Below are 20,418 nucleotides of genomic sequence, written 5' to 3'. Positions count from 1 at the left end.
TGGTGAACTGTACATGCGTGTCTGTGGGCAGGGGGGTTGGGGGGGCGGGGGGGTGGCAGTGGTGGACCGGCTTGTCGATCGATGCAGTGATTGGCAGTTAATGGCTTTTCCTGTTCTGCCTTGGTAACCCTGGTCTGATGGCTGTAGCCGGTGATCAGAGATGGCAGATGGCGTTTGATTTTCGTATATAAAGGCCCTGACTTTGTGGAGATGGCTTCATCATGTTTAATGATTGAAAAGTTAAGCGGAATACTGGGAATAAACTAATGTAGGGAGCCGGTACTGGAAAAGCCGACCCGTCCTCCAGAACGCACAAACTACTCATGGTCATTACTCTGTGACAAACTGATCAAGTCTTGAATGATTAATTATAAGGTAATGAACTTAAAGGCACACATCTGATCTGCCTTTTCTCCTTTTCACACTTCCAGGCCGAAATGGCAACGCAGACAAAAGACTACACAGGAGGGATAGCCGCAAATAGACCAACATTGAACGATAAAACCTTGATTATACCTCTAATAGCGAGCAGATGTGGAAGGCAGTGAATGCATAACACGCAGTCACACTGACGGGCTATATAGAGTTTCCAGTTCAGCTAACATGCATGTGTGTGCACTGTGGGAGGAAACTGGAGCTCCGGGATTAAACTAAAGTCGTCCCGGTGTCTCATTATGGTTTAGGTCCTGCGTGGACATCAGCACATACTGTACATCGCCACTGATGTGAGACGATGACGAAACTAAATTGGCGAAATTGCGCTGATCCGAGCGCCTCCGCAGACGCCAAAGTATCATTTGGCCGTTAGTGTGAAGGAGAGGAAGTGTGCTAAAATGCACTTCATCGTAAATCAAAGAACAAACAGCTGGTCCTGAGATCACTGAAATCTGAGTCATTTAACATTCATGACAGATGAGAGCGAGCTGCTCTTCGCTCCATCACTCTCAGCCGCTTCAAACTCAGCTTTGAGCCTTTTTTTGATACTTCACATTGAGTCTCGTCGCAAACTCGCGTGTAAATGCAGCAATTAGGCAAATGAACGTGTCTAGTCTGTCTAGGAGAAACACAAAGGACACATAGTTCTGATTTATGTGGATTAGATCTATTAGGGAAAAGGGAGTGATCATTTTCCCAGGACTTTAAACTCAAAGGCCTCACCAGCACAGACCACAGGGCCAACAACTGGATCCTCCCAGAGAAAAAGAAAAAAGAGTTTGGCAGAATGGAGGGAGACGTCTGCAACTCTGCAACTGGCCTATAATTCACATGCCATTATTACGTTTGCAAAGAGGAGCGTCAGAACATTGGTGTGTATAGGACAGAGAGCGGAGGAGGGGGGGCTATAAGCCACACTGGGACCCACCACTGCAAAATGAACACACTCCAGCAACATCAGTAACTAATAAAACACTTTGCTTTACAGACCTTATTAAGATGAAGCCTCTCTCTCTCTCTCTCTCTCTCTCTCTCTCTCTCTCTCTCTCTCCCTCTCTCCCCCTCTCTCCCTCTTCAGCTTGCAAATTAATACATTGATCATTTGAATAATAATTTGCATTCCAGATCTCACAATTTCACGTTCCAGCTTTAACAGCTCCCAGAGTTCCCATTTAAACAGTAGCTGCTGCACTGACACTCCTTATGGTTCAAATTATTCCAACATGACTATTCCAACCAGAACAAGCATAAATTAAGGAAATTCCTATCTGGTGACAGAGATAGACCATCTGAAGGGAAGGGATCTGAGTTTGAATTATTCAGCACTCCTTAATTTCAGGCCTGGTGTTGATTGGATGTGGTGATGTTATGAGGGAGCTGGTGGTCGGGCGGGTGTGTGATCTGGGACCGGGAGAGTTTTGCGGAGACTTCCTGTAGTGTCTGAGGCCCTCGGACGGGATGACGCGGCTCCGTAAATCATCCCGAGGGTTGAGAAGGACTTTATAGAACACAAATGTGTGAAAGCTCTTGGAAGGAACAAAAGGCTCACGACTTCTGTGCCTCGACTTCACTGCTCTGTGTAGTAAAATGGAGAAGGGGAAAAAAGAAAAAGAGCCGACCACGAGGTTTGCCACGTAAAAACAGGGTGAGGCGACGGTGAGCGGAGCATGAAGATGATACGCAGGGCGGGGCTTAAAGGCACGGTAGTTAAAGTGTTTTCCACCGCCCCTCTGTCTATTCTAAGCATCAGTTTGTCACGAGGGAATGTGAAGGCCATAAAGCATCGGTGCCCTTGAAAAGCTAGAGAGCATTCTCGTCCCCAACTCTTAAAACTGTCTCTCCCTCTCCTTCACTCCCTCCTCCCCCCACTCCAGCCCCCACCCCCCCTCCGTCCTAAAGTAGAGCACAGGTGGAGAAGATGACACCAGTGGGAAAGATAACATTTTGGAACATTCCTGAAGTTGAAAAGAACTTTTTTTCCCCCCTAAGATTCCTCATCCGAAGGACTATTTAATTGCCCAGGTCCCCTTTGTGCTGCTCCCCCCTCCCTCCCTCCTTCCCCCCCTCCCTCCCCCACAGCCCTCTGCCTGACATCACAACATAGCCATTTCCATATAATAATTCAAATGAGAGATTTTTATTCTCCGCTTCCTCCTTTCCCCTCTTTTGTATTCCCTCTTTTGTATTTGATACGTGATGAGAAAACAAGGTGCACCATGATCTTTTCCAGAGGCCCCAATAAAAACCGCATGACACCCTGGGCTGCACCGCTTAATTACTGAAGGATGAAATCTTTTCGTCTACATCTGGAGAAAACATCATCGGCGCAGCTCTGATAGATTTACAGCTCCCACTTCTAACCCTGGACTCCGGTGCACGGCAATTAGGCGAAACATGGATGGACAACCAGCACCGTGAATTTCAGAAGAGATGGCCTCTCTATGGTGGCCTCCGAGGGCCCAGAGCATCAAATAAAAAGCCTGTGCAGAAAAAGGCTCCACGGGAAACTGGAGGATGGTTAAGTTTGACTTAAGCCTTAACAGTGGTCACAGAGAGGGTCCGTATAAACACACAAAAACAAAAATGTAACAGCACTTGAGGGGCTGTGGATACAGTGACTGGCCTGTAAAAGAGGTGAGGCTGTATTTTCATTGTACACGCTACCTCACATCAGTTTCTGAGCTCCATAACTCATCCAAGATGGAGTGATTTGCAGAGAGCGAGCTCGCGGGCATCACCATCTCTATGACCCATTGCTAACAACAAACCAATGATTTCCAGACAAGAAACTGCTGAAGTTTTGTGATCCAACATTAATCAATGCAGCACAAAACAGAAAGACCTTAGGGGAGGTTTGTTAAAACAAAGAAAAAGCAGCTAAAACAAAAACAGTACATGCTCTGCGTATGCAGGGCCAATCAAAGGGCCACAGTGCTATTTATCAATCATCATGGGTTTAAAGCGATACGCAGGCGAGTTTACAAAATGTACTGATCTTTGGGAAAATAATGTCTCAACTAGGTCACTGACATTGTTCTTTATAAGTTGCAGCATCCCGGAGATACTTTTAGACGCAGTTCCCTCTTGTGGATCCAGAAGGGTCCAATCTACAGAGTACAGACGCACTAAGGACCTGGCAAAGTCAACTCCAAATATCTCACAAATGCTCCAACTTACAAAAAGGAACATCAGAAATCATTAAAATGATGGAATATTGCTTTGAGCGCCTCCACCACCTTCCACTGGTTGGACACCAAAAACAGCTGTCAGATGTAGGTAGTGCTTGGTAATAACACCCTGTAGTACAGCGTATAAAACGACATGATGCTCTCCACTAATACTGTGATGATTAACTTCTCTAACATCCTTTTGGACTCACAAGTGGAACATTATCGGGCAACGGGACTGAGATTCTAACAGGCTGGACTGTTGCTCTGGAAAATTTATCCGTCCCATGACTCTACTCTGTAGGCCAAAACCAAACAGAACGGAGGTCCCTATCCGCTCATCCTGGTCCCTAAGACATTCTCTCTTCTTCTCATCTCCCTCTTCATCCTACTCTTCTTTCCCCTGAACTCAGACCTCAGAGCTGAGTAGTTTTGTGGCCCTGACCACTCGGAGGCCATTAATCTGGTGGCTAAGCCACTGATGTATTGATGGCCCAGAGCCGGTAAGCCTGCCTGCCTCTCTCTCCATCCCTTCAGCTTACAAGCTGCATAGATCCACAGGAGTCTCCTCTCGGCCTCATCAATGCACCGTTTGTCTGCCAAGTGACAGAGTTAAATCTTAGAGGGCTGGAGGCCTTACAACACCTGAGAGACGCTGGATCCAAACTATGATGGACACACAGTTTGTTTACATGCATCCTTATAATCACAGACACAACAATTCCTTCACTATCACAACTCAACTGGAACGCCTTCATAAGGTTTGTTTATAACACTAAGGATGGAGTCAGAGGTACAGTAGAGTTTAGTAGAGTATAGTATAGTATACTAAAACATAGTTAGTGAATTATATCCATACATTGACTTACACAGCAGATCATTTCACTGCAGTTTGACGACCAAATACATGAGAAGTTCTTGAAAATTGAAGAAGCTGCTGAGTGAATAAAGACTTATCAAGTCTTTTTGAAGACGAGGCGAAACGGACGCATCTCTGTCTCAGGGGGTTGATAGAACCATGACTGATACAGTGTGTCTGTAATATCATCTTCACACCATAGAGGCAGGCAGTGGCACAGTATAACACTGATTAGATGATAGGGAGAGAGAGGAAGAGAGAGAGAGAGAGATAGAGAGAGAGAGAGAGAGAGAGACCCTCTAGTTGTTGTAGAGAAAGTTTCTCCACGATGTAATTGTACTCTCAGTAATGCCCTTTCGCCTATAATCACTTTAAAGACACGGCTTTGTTATGTCGTAATTATAAGACTTAAGGACGGAAACTTAAACCAAGAAAATTTCTATATGCTTAATTCTATTGCCAGCTAGATCTGATGAGTGAGTGAACACATTAATCAAAGCATTTTGCCCATGAGTGAGGTGTAATGGAGCTCTTGACAACAAATTAAAGCGTAAGAACATGAGAGCAGCGCTGGCTGAGGGAGGGGGGGTTAGGGGGGATTCAGCCGAGGAGAATGTTTAGTTTTCTGCCATGATTGGATTGAAGATATTTAACCTTAAGCAGATCCTCACTCTAGACCACCCACTGGCTTGTTATCTGCCCTGGTTTGTTTTGATGGTGAGGAATATCTGCTATGTTTATTAATTTCATAGAGACGACAAAGGAGGACGGATGACTGGGAGAAGGGAGGCAACATTAAACAAGTGAGATAGGTGGATAATGGACGAGTCTGGTGTGTATTTCTTTGTGAAAGGCGGCGACCAGGTGGGAGGCAGGAGCCGTTTATCTACAATGTAGATCATCGTATATGGTGACAAAACACGCTTTCCCCTGCTTAAAGCGGATATGACCTCCCCTCCCCTCCTTTCCCTTCCTTCCCCAACCACCAATTGGCCTTTTTTTGCTGATCAGGCACGAGATAAACAGGATCAACAGCTTCCGTGCGCACGAGCAGGAGTACGCTTTGCTGCTTTTGTCCAGTTGCCCAAAAGAGAAAAAAAAAAAACCTTGAGTCAGAACAAACAATCGTTGACACAATAACCAATGGACTCCAGCTCCCAGCTGACACTGTAACAAAACATCTCCCTCCCTCCCTCCAGTGGCTCTGTGTGATGGAACACAGAGAATGCATCCCGACTCCAACCGCAGACCCAGGGCACAGAGTCTGGTCTGTAATGCGCCCAGTTCCACTAACTCTACAAATTGTGGTAAAAAAGCTGGTGCAAAAAAAGCTGTAAAAAGATCAGCCTCCATTGCCCAAGAGCCTTTCTCCCCTCTGTGTTAGACCCAGCAACACCCACAGAAGGCAGTTGCACATCCAATCAGCAGCAGCAGCAGCTGTGCAACGGGTCAGAGCCCGACCCTCTCGCTGGCCTTCTCAAGAGGTGGGAGCTGGAAGACTTGTGAAAGCCTTGCACGCTGCCAAACGCTGAGCCCTGGAGCAGCCCCTTCCATGCCTGACAGCCTCTGTCTCCAATCCACACTTATTTTCTTTGGTAGGCCCCTCCTTCCATGTTTCACCCTGAGTAACTGTGATCTGTTTGAGGTAGGGAGCCTGAGTTCAACTCCCTGCAGGCAAACTACAGAACTACAGACATGAAAAGGGTAACAGGGATCACGGCTATGTTGACTGTGGAGGTGTTACCAGGGGCCCATACGGAATTTTAATACTTCCTTTGTGTGATGTTACACCTCTGACCACATGTACCAAACCTCATCAAATGAACGGCACTATAAGCAATGAATGTGACACAAATCACAGCTCACAAGCCTTATTTTGTCGTCTACTAGCACTTCAGATTATGAGATGGCTGTGAGTGTGTGTTAGTGTGTGAGTGTGCGTGTGTGTGTGCATTCACACGCTTGTGCATGTGAAAGGAGAGAATGGGCTGTCTCCCAGGATGTGCAGCGAACGCTTTATTAGAGCGGTAGTACCAGTAAATCAGAGCTCAGCTCTTCCTGGAACTGCTGCAACCTTTCCCACTGAGCACTATTACTGAACAATCATAGGCTAGCCATGATAATTAGCAGAGTATCTATCCTTCCAACCCTCTCGTCGCCCCCCCACCCTCCACCCCCCTCCCCTGTCTGTCTCTCCATCCTCCTACTACCTCTCCTCTTCTTAGAAACGTCTGGCGGGTGAGTGGGTACGACCAGGCGCCCACTGGACATTGTTTCATTAGAGGCCATCTCAACTTACCCGGGTTAAGCTCTGACACTCGTCACAAGAGCAGAAAAAAACCATACAAAACTTTCATGACGATCAGGAAGTCTTAGATGGAAGAATAAGGACGAGCGCTCTGATCAGGACACGTGTGATAAAGCTGTGGTCCTGTCCTTGGCCTCACTGTTACTTCTTCTCTTCTTAGCAAGGATTCAATGATGGAAATTAAAAACAGAGCATGGCAGACACACGCGCTCTACGGCAGCGCGACAAATGCTGTCGGGCCCAGAATGCACATAACAGAGGAGTAGAAAGAGAGATCGTGACGCCTTAGAAATCAGTGACAGGTACGTCAATGCAGCGGGGGCACAGGGCAGATCAGCTGCTTAATCAAAGGCCACGGCCGAGTCGGACTGAAACTGAGTCCTGTGCGACTCCAAATTACTCCTATTCATTTGATTTGATTGTACAAAGGCGGTATTTTGTGGAGCTGGCGTACATATTACTGCATAACCTACGAGGATTGGAGTCAATCCTGATAATTATGATCATTAATGTAGAGCGGTCAGCCCAGTCTGCATTCCTGAGAAGGAGCAGCCAGCACTTCTGCTGACTCGGATCATCAGTGAAACACCTTAATGCCTCTTCATGTAACCACTAATCCCTTCATTTACATGGCCTCTCTCTTCCTCCATTCTGTCTCATTGTGCCTATTTACTCTCTGCAGCGTGTGGACAGCGTTTGCTCTCCTCTCTGCTCACTGATTCCTTTGGATCGCAACGAAGGGTAAAATAAGAGCAGGAACTCTATCCCAGATACAGATGTATTGTGTTTGTTAATGGGCCAGCTCTGTGCTCCACTTAACACTACGTTAGAGCAGTTAAAAGTAGCAGACATATGATATACAGGTAAGGGATACAGACAGTGGACATTAGGAAAGAGAGTTTGTACAGTTATGTGCGTGTTTAACAGGGCAGGACCCGGAGTGAGGGAGGGGTGTCGGGGCTTTCTTGGATAAAGATTCCCCATCTGATAGTGACGGCACTTTCTTCCTTTCTTTCCATGGCCAAGCGGCATCTGGAGTGGATTTTGTGCTAGCAGACACCGAGGAACATGATTACATTCGGCTAACTGCGCTCTAAACTGATTATGCATGTGCCAAGCTAATGGACTACATTTGCAAGAGGAAAAATAACATCCAATCAATCTCAATTACCGCCGATTGCACCGGCCCCCGAGACAAGGAAGGTAGCCAGCTAACCCCCCCCCCCCCCCCCCCCCCCTACATGCTCCTCCCCTTTCCCCCCCAACCCTTAACTGGAAGCGGAGGCCCGGGACTGGGCCCGGCTTAGGCCCCACCCATTCTGTCTGGACAGAGCAGCCGGGGCCTGGGAGCTGGATTAGTTCCACTCATCTCACCTCCACACTCACACACAGCCAAGCCATGAGGCCTGCTGTTAGTGGTTGTTAGGGCTATCATATTCACATATTATGTATGTGGCTAACTGTAAAATGAGAGTGAAAGCTGGAGGAGAGTCTCAAGGGTGAGGTAGAGGGTCTGAAAGCGTACAGTACAGGAATTCATATTTAGGGTTAATCTGCATGTTCCAACAGATCCCATCTGTTTGTGTTTATAAGGGAGCGTAGCCGAGGCTGATGGGCGGCTGTCAGGCGCCCCAAGTCCCAGTGGAAGAAGGAGAAGTGAGAGAGGTGAAGGTTTGCTCCAGAGCCCAGGAGTGAGCTGGCAGAGTGAGCAGCAGCAGCAGCAGCAGCAGCAGCAGCAGCAGCAGCAGCAGCAGCAGCAGCAGCAGCTATCTCCACTGAGCACACAGAGGACGACGACGCCACCGTCACCCCCCGCTGTGCCGTGGTCCGTGCGGTCAGGATGACTCGCTGCTGGATCTTTCTGTGGTCTTTTGGAACATTCCAATACATGGGGTGGTGGGGGCGATATTTTTAGAAGGCCCTAATATGGGCCGCATACCACAGACTCTCAAATTATCCCATCCAGTTTAGCCCTCAGTTTAAACCTTCCTTTTTAATTCCAGTAATTACAGGCTCCAATTTATATGGAGCCGTGCACACAAAGGGGCTGTTTAATGCAAACCAGTTTGATTTGGGTGAAGTGTCCCAAGCATCTCCCACATCTTACAGCCTGTTTATGCTGACTTGATGATTTATTTTCTCCCCAAAAAAGGTTGAAAACGGGGCTATTTGCATCGGATTTCTTTGGGGAGGAATAAATGAATGGTGATTTTTGCTTTTTTGGTCCTTGCATAATATACCATGTTGGGTTTGCAGGCTTGTGGGCTGCTGTGGGTTCCTGCCTGTCAGTATCTCTAAGAGGACGATAAATCCAACGCAGTACGAAGACTGTGACATTGTCAAGTGTGGAGTGTGTGCTGCCAAGAAGCCTCACAACCGTCTACTTGTTATCCACTAATCACATTTGTGGCTCATAAAATACAGCAATAATTCTTGTCAACTAGTGAACATCTTGTTTTGGAGCGGTGTGCCTGTGATGAGGAGAGCTTGTGAGGAAAGCGGCGTTTTGGGGATGAGGCAGCAGTATCCGGGGCGACACTCTTACTCTGAAGATCAATCGGTTTTCAGGCGTACAGAGCCGTCTTAAGAGGCTTTAGTCAAGAAAAATGCCGGGCCTGGATGTGTTGTACATATTCAATCAGTGTGATAGCTGCTGCTTCTACCCTTAAAGCTGCAGCAGAAGAAGAGACAGAGGGAACAAACCATCTGCTGTGTTTCTCTCTTGTCTTTGCCTTTGGGCTCATTGAAAGGTGCACAGGTAGACTCAACTGCAAACTGTCCTGGGAGACTAAACCAAGTGTGAGGAGGTTAGAGAAGACGCCGGAGCCTCTTTAGCTTTAATGTGAGTCTGTCATTGGACTATGGGCCGGGGCAGCAGCAGCCCAGGCAGCAGGAGAGGACGACACAAGGATATCAGTCTCTGCTTCTCTACAGTTACACTACAAACATTCACAGATTGTCTTACATATTTGTATCTGTGTGATCACTATAAATACCCCAGGCTGTGCTTTGGTACACACTCCTCTCTCCTTCTGCTGCGAGCCAGACTGAGACGCACACACACATGTGACCTGTTCTCCTCAACACCTCCTGCGTCCCACGGCTTCCTTCAATGGTCACGCTGGCATCACACCTTCGCCTTTAATAACACACTGAAATGACTTTTCTCTTTTATACTTCCTCCAGTAAAAGGGCCTTGCTGAATGGAGACCTGCCAGTCATCTCAGGCCTGCTGAGGATTAACTTTAAAGCAACATTCTAGGGATTTAACTAAATGTAATTATAGGAATATTGCATCTACACATTTAATAAAGTGAATTACTTTAAACTTCACCTTAGTTTGTAACATTAATGCAGCACATAGGGGGAAGTTTAGGACCTCCTTCACCAAAAACTCAAGTCCAACGTTCACACTTTGTCCCTTTCCTTCTCTGCTCTTGTCATCCTTGTCATTGCTTGGCCCCCTTCTGTCTGCTGAGGATGATGTCATCACCTGGATGTGGTTCAAAGTGGTCTTCATCTCAAAGCTCCAACCCTCCTACCTCACTGACCTCCTCCTCCTCCTCCTCCCTCACACTCTCTTATTTGTCCCCCTGTCCTGCTGATGCCAAAGCATTAGCCCTGTTCCTCTACTGCCTCCCTTTAAACCTCCCCACTTCAACATATCAGGACTATCTCTTATCCTCCATTTTTCTTCCCTCTTGGTCTTCCTTTATTTTGCAAAACGTCTTTGATTATTCAGAGAAGTGCTCCATAAGTAAAACGTATCATTATTACTATTAGCCTGAGGGCAGCATTATACGTTGCAGTGTTAAGTGGCAGAATCTACCCGTGTTTACGTAGTGTAGACTTACAAGTGTTGTGTGTGGAGTGTGTTTGCGTGTCTATGTGTGTGTGCACAGCTATGCCAGTTTGGGTTAAGCGCAGAGTGGCCGGAGCCTCAGACACACAGGATAGGTACCTAAGTGGAATCAGGCCTGTTAGATTTATGGCCATTTGTTCGGAGAGTGTTCATCCATTGGCTATTATGGAATGATTAGAGGAGAAGGTGAAGCTCCAAGTCCAGCAAAAATCAATACGGCTGTCGAGAACGATTCAGCCTTTCCCGCTCTGAGGAGTATTAGCACCAAACCTCTGTCTCCTCACACTTCTTCATTCGTCTCCAAGTGATTCAGCCCTAAGCCTCCAAACCAGCTTCACCTGCCACATTCCTCTCATGGCCCTGCTCCTACTGGAGAGGCAAGGGTTACACAACAAAGCCATCATTCATGCTCTGGGAGGGGTGTAGTGGTGTGGGCCGGTACTACAACCTTCACTGTGATTTGCAGTGAAGAGTGTGGAGTTAGCAGTGAGAGGGGAAAGGACACTTCTGCTATTTGTGTAAAGCTGACTGTAGTAATGAGATCATAAACATTCCCATATGGAGCCTATAAACATTCTGCTTCTCTTGGTCTTATCAAAGCTCCACAACCCAGTGCAATAATGAAGACTGTATTTATAAACTGGATCCTGGCTGTTGTTACCTCCGCTTCTATCCTATGTTTTCCTCAGACGTATACGTTCCTCATTCATGTCACGTTGACAGGACACAGGCGAGCGCTGGGTGTGATGAATGAGCTTGAGCCCCACTAACCTTGTAGAGTTTCAGGCTGGCCTCATGTCGAGTATTGACAGTGTGCATCCTCAGCTTCTCCAGGCTGTTGGTGTAGTAGTCGCAGGCGTTGCACTTCAGGTGAACCGGATTGCCGATGGCCACACATTTCAGGCGCCACTCGTTGCTCTTGCCGCCCTCTTTGATGTGGGCCACCAGCTGGTACTTCTGCACATGCTTGTCTGTTTTGCAGTGCAGCTGGAAGTTGGCCTTGAGCTGAGTGGTGTAGTGGCACAGCTTGCACTGGTGAGAGTCGCCCACCACGGCGCGCCACTCCTCCTCTGGCAGGCTGCGCTCCGCTCCCATATGCATGCCCAGCACATCCAGGTTGTCAGTGGTGAAGCGGTTGCACACGGCGCACTGAAAGAGCTTGAGGGAGGGGTCGCTGGTTTGAGACAGACTTTCTCCCAGGGTCATCAGCTCTTCAGACACCAACTGCCCGCTGCCCAGCCGCACATCCATGGGGATCTCTGCACCTACTGGAGAGGACACACACATGCAACAAGAGAGAGGACAGGGTTTAGAAAGGTGTGTGGAGTGATTACACACATTTGAGTCCTACTAAGACTTTGTGTCCCCTAAACCAAAAATTAAGAATTACACAAATACTACTATTGTCACTTTTATGTGTTTTTTTTACATTTTCTTTATTTAAGCATCCACAGTTTGTGTAAATTGAAGATACACAGTTGAGTTGCTGCGCACACACACACACAGAGTTCACAAGTTCAGCTTTTATAGATGACTTAATCTCCCTTTAATTTATTTCAGATCGTGTTCCTGAGCTTCAGTTTATTAAGAAGTGATTTCTTTACGGGGGCACACAGAGTTTTAGAGGAACGGTGAGAACATCTTGGCTACAGTGTCGGGTTGTGATGAAACAAATCAGGACCTCCAGTGAAAGTGGCTCCGCTCTCCTGCTCTGATGATGTGCATGTATGTATTTATGTTTCTACAGCTCGTCTAAAGCCGGGCCTTTTCCATAGGGAGAAGGATTCACACTGCCAGACTTCTTCCTGTTTGTATTGGTTCACTTTCATGGCGTGTCAGTAAATTGACTCCAGAGGCTGTGAGCTCCGCAAAAACAAAAACTTGTTTTATCATTACTGAGGAACTTAGCGGTTCCCAAGCAGGCATTACTGTAAATCAAATCCATCAGCCTGCTTCACCGAATAGTATAGAAACTCCACTGCTCTGCTTGGATCATTGAGCTTATTTCTGTCCAGATTGCCTTTAGATCAATACAGAAACATCACAGATGAACCCTGCTTGGTACTGCACAGTGTATCTGTGGCTCACTACACAAACCATACAACCCATGTCTGTTCAGCCTGGAGAATGAATCAACCAATGAATGAATGAATGAACAGTCAGAAGAGTTTTGCTTGCTGATCCTGACTCCATCACTGGTCAGACTCAGCCTGCTGTCTTGACCCCACCTGGCTTCACACAAAATGAATTCCAGCAGCTCCTTTTTATTTATTGGTGCACTATGCAGCTGCTCTCAGACTTTTCTCCTTTACCTGAGTTCTTATAGCCAGGAGAGGGAGACCTTTGAGAAGCCCTTTGAAATCCCTCACAAACTGAGCTGCCCAGTCATAGCTCCTTTCACTCTCACTCTCTCTCTCTTCTAACCACCTACACACCTACACACACACAGGCCTTGTTGCTACCCTGCTCCTTCTTCATTCTTCACCTTGTCGTCAATTCTACCAATTCTTAGGATGTTCCTCACACCTGTCCCTTACTATGAAGACGTATGGCTGTTGACCACTACCTCATCATATCTCATGCTGTCCTGAGTGATGTATGTGTTGGCTGTGCTAGACAGCAAAGTACACAATTATAATTAAGATCATTCCTCAAACGACATGTAAACAGCATGATTAGACATAGATTAACGACATAATGATTGACATAAATTATCTTGCAGAGTTCTGTAAATTTTCCATGATCTGTTTGTTTTTCCCATAACTTTTCCAGACAACTTTTCCAAGATTTCCATGAACCGGATGAACCCTGAGACAATAATCTGATTTCAGTGGGGATCAGGTCATCTCTCGTAAATCTCTACCAGGATTAGAAAGGGGGGTAGACGAAGAGTCAGAGCACCACCCATTTGAAATTCTTGGACTCTTTCATAGGTTTACTGAGGGGCGTATGTCCTAATGTACGTAACGTAAGATGACACCACTGTAGTTTACAGGCTCAGACTGTCATCATCGCCTCCCTTGTAACATGCTTATTAACGCTCACCTCACAGGAAAATGAACCAGATGGCAGGAGAGGGAAAGACGAATTAGTCATAGCAATCAATTCTTGTTTTGTGTCTTTGAACTAGTGACAGTTAAAGACAAGTCTGTACAAACTGTGGGGTTGTAACTGGCATGCCGAACACTCCGCTATGCTGCTGAATTACCCATGCAGAGCCCTCTAACCTCCGCTCTTTGACCAAGATAAAATTTATAGCTGCAATTACAAAGTTGGGAAAATCTGAGAACTCCAGTGGTGAGGCAGTTTGGGAATAATGACATAAAAAGGCTGAGACTAGCTGCCCTGGGGGGGAAGGGAGGGAGGGAGGGAGGGGGAAACGGAGGGAGGGAGGGAGGGAAGGAAGGAGGGAGGGAGGGAACACAGAAGCCTGACCCTCTAACTCACACAAACCTTTTAAGAGCAAAACCGGGTATAACAAAATGACATTCTGAGCCAAAATGACCTAGATATTGTGCCACTAAGTGTGAAGACCTGTGAAATGGATTGTTGCCAAGCTTCTGTGATTCATTTGGCACATTTATAACAGAACGTAAGAGGAAACTGGACCAGTTCGAGCGGACCAGTCTTGCCACTAGTGGGTCTAAAGAGTGGAAGTAAGATTGAAGCATTCAGCATTGACCTCCTCATCACGCAGACAATACTTTAAACTAAGACTGATGGAGTAGGAAAGGGCCCATTAAAATCATCCAGAATTGATCATTTTTGTTTCACCTCCCCTCTGCATGTTGGCAGTGGAGCTGGAAGTGCTTGTAAAGGAGAATGGTGTCGGGTTCACTAGTGCACTTATGCCTCAGGGCAGGATAGCCACAAAGAAAAGAGCTGCCAACGGACAACAAGTATACATAGAGACAGAGGGGGGAAATATGAAATATGAGGTTCTTGCTTAACCGTTTGTGTGCTGTGAGCCAACTGAAAGATTTCTGTAGTGAGCTGGTGCCTGTGTGATGGCAGCATTGGAGTCCTAACTCACCCAGTGCAGGGGCTAGAGCGGCCATGTTGGGATCCAGGTGGAAACTCCCCATCAGGAACTGGGCCTCAGCTCCAGTCGGGTCCATCTTGAGACCCGGAGGAAGGCTCATGTTCTGGGCCAGGTAGTACTGGTAGAGCTCAGCCTCAGAGGGTGAGGGCATGGCTCCCAGGCCCAGTCGGCCATGCTGCATCTGGGTCACGTTCTGTTGGAGTAGCATCATGTTGTGCATGTGCTTCTCGCTGGTCATGTGGATACGAAGGTTTCGTGCCACATTGGTCTCGTAGTCGCATACCTCACACCGCCAAGTAGGTTTGCTCTTGGGCTTGGTGGGTGAGGGGGCACCACACGGCCCCGCCATATGGGAGGAGGACTGTACGGGGTGGTGGTGGGAAGGGTGATGGCTGCTGGCCTGACTCACTGTAGGGACAGCCACCACTCCTGCTGGGGCATGACCAAACACCTGCTCCTGTGTAGGAATCGAACCTCCGTTCTGCAGCGTCTGCATGTTGTTCAGGTGCTTGTCCGACTGCATGTGAATGCTCAGGTTGCCCTTTGTGGTGGTCGAGTAGTTACACACCTGGAACATACAGGACATTTTCTCTTGAGTTGCAGTGAAGTGTTAAATGACTTTGAAAGGTTAGTGTCAAAAGGCTGAACAAAAACAATCTCAATCATAAGTATCATAACGTAAACTGTCCACATACCTCACAACGGAAGGGCTTATATCCACAGGTATAGCTTTCTCCACGAGCCAGACGAGGATGGCTCTGACCGCTGGTGCAGTACGCACAGGAGCCTCCAGAGTCCGGGTGCTTCTCTTTCATGTGGGCCTCCAACGTCTGCTGGTACTTGTAATGCCAGTTACACTTGGGACACTTGAGTGTCTTGCATGAGTTGCGTGAGTGCATCATGGTCATATGACCACCCAAGGAGCGTGAGGAACCCAGAATGGTGTCACACTTGGGGCATTCGACCCCACTTCCTCCGTTGCCACTTGGCCCATGGTTCTGTGAACACTCGCTCATGGCTGTTATGTCACAGGAGCCTCCTGGGAGGGGGTGGGAATGGCCATGAGATGATGGGTGGAGGTGATGATGATGGTGGTGCATGTGGTGATGATGCAGAAGGGCTCCAATTTCCTCCTCTCCCTCTGCCGGGCAATCATTTGGTTCTGGAGCTGTGGCACTATCTCGATTGGCACTTTCATCAGCAGCAGCACTGGAGGACAGAGGTGAGGAGGAAGTGCCAGCAGTGTCATCCTCACTCCCTCTGACGGCGGCTGCCGTCATCGCCATGGGAACATTGGGTCCCTGGCAGTTAAAGCTCAGAGGGAGCTCCGAGGTCCTCCCCCCACCATCTGCAGCTAAGTTCTCTTCCTTGACAGAGGAGGAAGTGGAAGCAGGGGCTTTGCTGTTGACTGTGGAACTGACTGCAGAGGCGCAGGCAGAAGGCTGGAGAGCGCTACTAGGCATTAATAAAGGAGATTTGGAAATGCTTTGGTTTGAGACAGCTGGTTCCCCCACTTCGCCCCCGCTGCTGCTACTGTTACCACCACAGGCCATTGCAGTGCTTCCTGCCTCCACCTCATCTTCATCCTCCCCTAATAACAGTTCCTCTTCTTCCTCCGAGCCACCCATCTGGTTGGACAGGTGTGCCTTGCTTTCGTGTCCTTCAGTGTCCCCACCGACATCCCTCTTGCAAACCAACTCTTTCCCAGCAGGCTCCTCTGTTCTCCCTCCCTGTTTGGGCAGGGCGCTGGAGTCTTTGGCAGAGCCTGAGGTTGAGGTAAGAGTGGGCGCTTTGGGAATTCCCAGGCCTCCGAGCGAGAGGACTGAGCTTAGCGGGGTTTGATGCTGCTGCTGTTGCCGGAGGCCAGAGTCAGAGTCTTTGTTCAGAAGGGTCTCGTTGCCCCCGCTGCCGTGTCCAGGCTCCAGATGGACACCACTAAAGGTGCCATAGAAGCTCTGACCAGAGTTAATGGGTAGCAGGGTAGGTGGCAGAGGGGTGTTCTTATTTTTTGGTTCCAGGAAACTAATGAGGGGCTCCTTGTCCTTTCCAATGCCCTGGATGATGGCAGACGCTTGCTTGTCCCCCAGCAGCCGCCGCTCATCCTCACAAAGTGTCATGCGATGGTCGTGGACGGCATGAGTGGCAAAAGAACGGGCATAGCCAAAGGACAGCTTGCAGAGAAAACACATGAGAATGGGCTTACCTTTGCCGTAGAGGGCAAGCCCATCGAATTTGGAAAAATCCACGTTGTTGGGAACATCTTTGGATACACAGGACTTCTTGGCAGACCCATCACTGTTTAGGTAATCCTTGTTGCTTTTGTGCCGCACGTCGAAAACACGGTAAGTGTGCAGGACAGGGCTGAGGCCTGCCATGGTTGAGGTATTGGGGAAACCTTGGTCTGAGTTGCCAAACCACTTCCCAAAGGATGAGGCTATGTGGAACGTGTTGATGATCTGAGGGTAGACCGAAGATGAAGTCCCAGCAGGTTCCCCTGGTTTGCTCCCACTGGCGTGAGAATTTGTGGGAAGCAGGCCAGGTCCCATGCCCCCACCACTTTGGATCAACTGACTGAGGCTCTCCACAATGTAGGCAGAGCCATCCGGCTGGTAGACAATCTCTCCAGCTAGGTTCTCTACATCACTGCTTTCTTCTTCCTCTTCCTCCTCTCCTTCCTCACTGCCACTCTCAGCGGTACCCTGCTGTTGTGTGGGCTGGTGTCGCAAAAGAGTAGGCATGCCTCCTCCCCCTGGACCCATGGGCACCCCAGGAAAGGGCTGCAGACTTGAGAAACAGCTGTCAATCTCCATTTCATCCAAGTCCTCCGATTCTTCGTCTTCTCCACAGCTCAATCGTTCTTGCTCCTCTTCCTCAAGACCCTCTTTTCTGGAATGCAGCTGGCCTGTGGCAGAGCTGTCACGATGGGCCTGTGATGATGTGTGTTTGGACTGCTGCTGCTGCTGCTGCTGCTGCTGCTGCTGCTGCTGGGGTTGTTCTTCTCTCACCCCGTCATGAGCTGCACTGGGGTTCTGGGATTGAGAAGGGAACAACGCAGAAAGAGACAGGGGGTCCAAGGAAGGGGCCTGATTGGTGCAAGGGACCTGTGAGCTAGTGTGATCGTTCCAAGGCTGCGGTGGAAGCTGCTGCTGGGGGGAGCCGAGCCCATCGTCTGTCCCAGAAACCACGGGAGACTCACAGCTGTCCATGCTTATGCCTACATGAGGCGTTCATCGCATCCAGGCCTGCAAAGACACAAAGAAGGGGAGAGAACGCTTTATTAGGATATTTAATGTAAATGCACATGCAAACACACCAGGCGAGCGTTCTCAGCATAACATTAAGACGGTGCTAATTACGGAGGGATCAGACCAAGAACGGCGTGATGAGAGGGACGCCTTAAAAGAGGGAATCACATGTATGATGCAGTGGATGAGAGACAAAAGTCAGAGATATAATTGGGAAAATGACACAGTGCTCATTATGCTAGATTAGATACTTAAACACAATACCTGAGACAAGCACTAATAAGCCGTCCATGATTCATCTTCCTGCCATATCACCACCGCACCATCTTTTATCTTCACCTTCCAAACAACACCCGTAATCTTATATTCTGCAAATCCTACATCCGTTTTTAATTAACTTGCAGTCAGAAAAGAGGAGAAACAGACTAACTAAATGGATCAAATAGATTCATTGTGAGATAATTAGACACTGAGAAGCCGCTCATCAGCAGCACATGCTACATTTACAGAAGTGGAAGAAGAAGAAGAAGAAGAAGAAGAAGAAGGAAGCGGCTGATTAAACTTGCAATTCTTATTTTCCAAAAAAAGCTTTAAAAAGTGATTCTCAACACTAACACAGCCATCACAGTCTCCTCTAGCTGCGCGTACACAAGGTGGTGATACATGTGCATTAATCAGAGAGATGTGGACGAACTCTAACAAGAGCAATAAAAGGCCGTATTTTCAATGAGCCCAAAATACACAAGCTGGGTTGGGATTTCACTGCAGCTGTGTTTAGATCTGGCATCCAATAACCTCTACGCTCAGCCTGGTTTCAAACACTCCAGCCGTCCTCCGCCTCTGAAATAATAAATGGGAGCTGAGCTTTCGGGAGCCGGCCGTGCCCCGAGCATCTGAGAGGCCCGAACGCAGGCCGCAATCCAGAGTGCAGAAGAGATAAAATGATAGCTCAAGATACTGCTGAGCTAATAATTTTATTAAAGGGATGCAGCCAGCATTGATTAAAGGGGGCAATCGGGCTGAAACCAATAACTCTGGGCTGCCCTTTAACCCGTCCATGCTGAATATTACATGAGCAAAGTTTCCCGGCACCGAGCTCTCCCCGCCACGTCCCGGTTGATTAGCACATTCACTGCTTGCACTTGATTTATTTACTTATTTACTTAGGGATGCAAATTTCAGCTGTGATCAGAATGGAGTCTACCCCCACACCCTAACATATTAACCACTGGGGGAGAGGAGAGATTGATAATGTCTGTCTGCCTCTTCATGAATGTCTGATGAAGCTCCCAACCCACACAACACACACTCTGCAGACCTCTCAGGCCTATATGAGCTCATGCTACATTGATGATTGCCTCCCAGTTTAGGAGGTGATTCTGTGTTTGGAGGTGGATAGAACAGACTCAGTAATACTAATGTAAGCTTTGACCTTGATTTAAGAAAAAGCACATATTTAATAAATAAGCATAGTGTTTGAATATATATAAATAATATATATAGATATAGATACTGTATAGCTACACTTCTGTCTATATAAACAGTAAAATAGTAGTAGTTTTGTGTTAGTATGCCTCACCTGATTCTAATGTTTACACTCTATAGGAGTCGACCTTGATAACCTCTGTCTTACTTTACATATCAAATGAAAGATATTAGGCTGGCAGGCTTATTAACAAGATTGCTCCATACAGTCAGACATGATTTAGAGACGGCTGCCACATTGAGTGAGGGGACACTAACCCTACTGGCCTGTATTTATTATCTGCTCTATTAATAAGACGCTATGAGCTCAACAGCCATTTCACACAAATGGACTGAGGGAGGAGAGAAAAATCATGCCACATGTCAAACAGACAAAGGCCGCGATTCTTCAAACCGAAGGGATTAAAACACACATGGACAAACTGACAGAACATGAAAACACAGAAAGTGTGAGCGGACTAAAATAAGAGCCTTTCAGGACAAGTTTCCATGTGTCCTGTCTGAACACGGAGTGTTTCACACCTTGTTCCTGTAATCTGCTCTATCAGCTCCTCCTCCAGATTCCACAGGCTGTCTCGACCAGGCCTGGGAACACTGGGCCCTCATACACGGCTACTACTTAAGCCTGCTCACAATGACCTCTTAGGCTCTCTGCATGAGTCTGAACAGAGTCTGACAGTGCACTGGGTCTGAGCCCATCCACTCCCTTTACGACCTGAAGAATTGAGGAGAGCGCGATGATTCCCAAACGGTGGTGAGGTCCTGAGTCCTGCTCCGAGTGTCCACCGCTTACAGAAAACAGGATTGCCCTTTCAAATCAAGATCTTCTAATCCAATAACCTGCAGTGGTTACTGATGAGCAATGGGATGGTCTGGAGTCTGCAAGTCGCAGATGGGCCCACTGATATAACGCTGTTTGTCTCTCGGAGGTCTGCCTGGCTCAGTGACACCTGTTTAAAGCAGGAAAAGCTTTAATCTCTGGGAGGCACTAAACAAGTCCAGGAGACAGACAAAG

General features: G+C 47.7%; 1 protein-coding gene across 5 annotated transcripts in view; it reads right to left on the bottom strand.

Annotated features, from left to right (window-relative positions):
* The window catches only part of zfhx3b (zinc finger homeobox 3b), a 142,687-nt gene that overhangs the window by 74,173 nt on the left and 48,096 nt on the right, over positions 1-20,418 (bottom strand). For all 5 annotated transcript variants that reach the window (XM_076155693.1, XM_076155697.1, XM_076155695.1 and 2 more), the window contains exons 2-4: positions 15,369-17,915; positions 14,665-15,241; positions 11,403-11,899 (exon numbers count right to left, since the gene is read on the bottom strand). In XM_076155693.1, the coding sequence (XP_076011808.1) occupies positions 11,403-11,899; positions 14,665-15,241; positions 15,369-17,879 (3,585 nt within the window). In that variant the 5' untranslated portion in view covers positions 17,880-17,915. The remainder of the gene's footprint in view (positions 1-11,402; positions 11,900-14,664; positions 15,242-15,368; positions 17,916-20,418) is intronic.

This window comes from Genypterus blacodes, unplaced genomic scaffold (assembly GCF_046128005.1).
Source record: "Genypterus blacodes isolate CSIRO-AG114 ecotype Tasmania unplaced genomic scaffold, CSIRO-AGI_Gbla_v1 ptg000067l_1, whole genome shotgun sequence".
NCBI lineage: Eukaryota > Metazoa > Chordata > Actinopteri > Ophidiiformes > Ophidiidae > Genypterus > Genypterus blacodes.
This window is presented reverse-complemented; position numbering and strand designations above follow the sequence as displayed.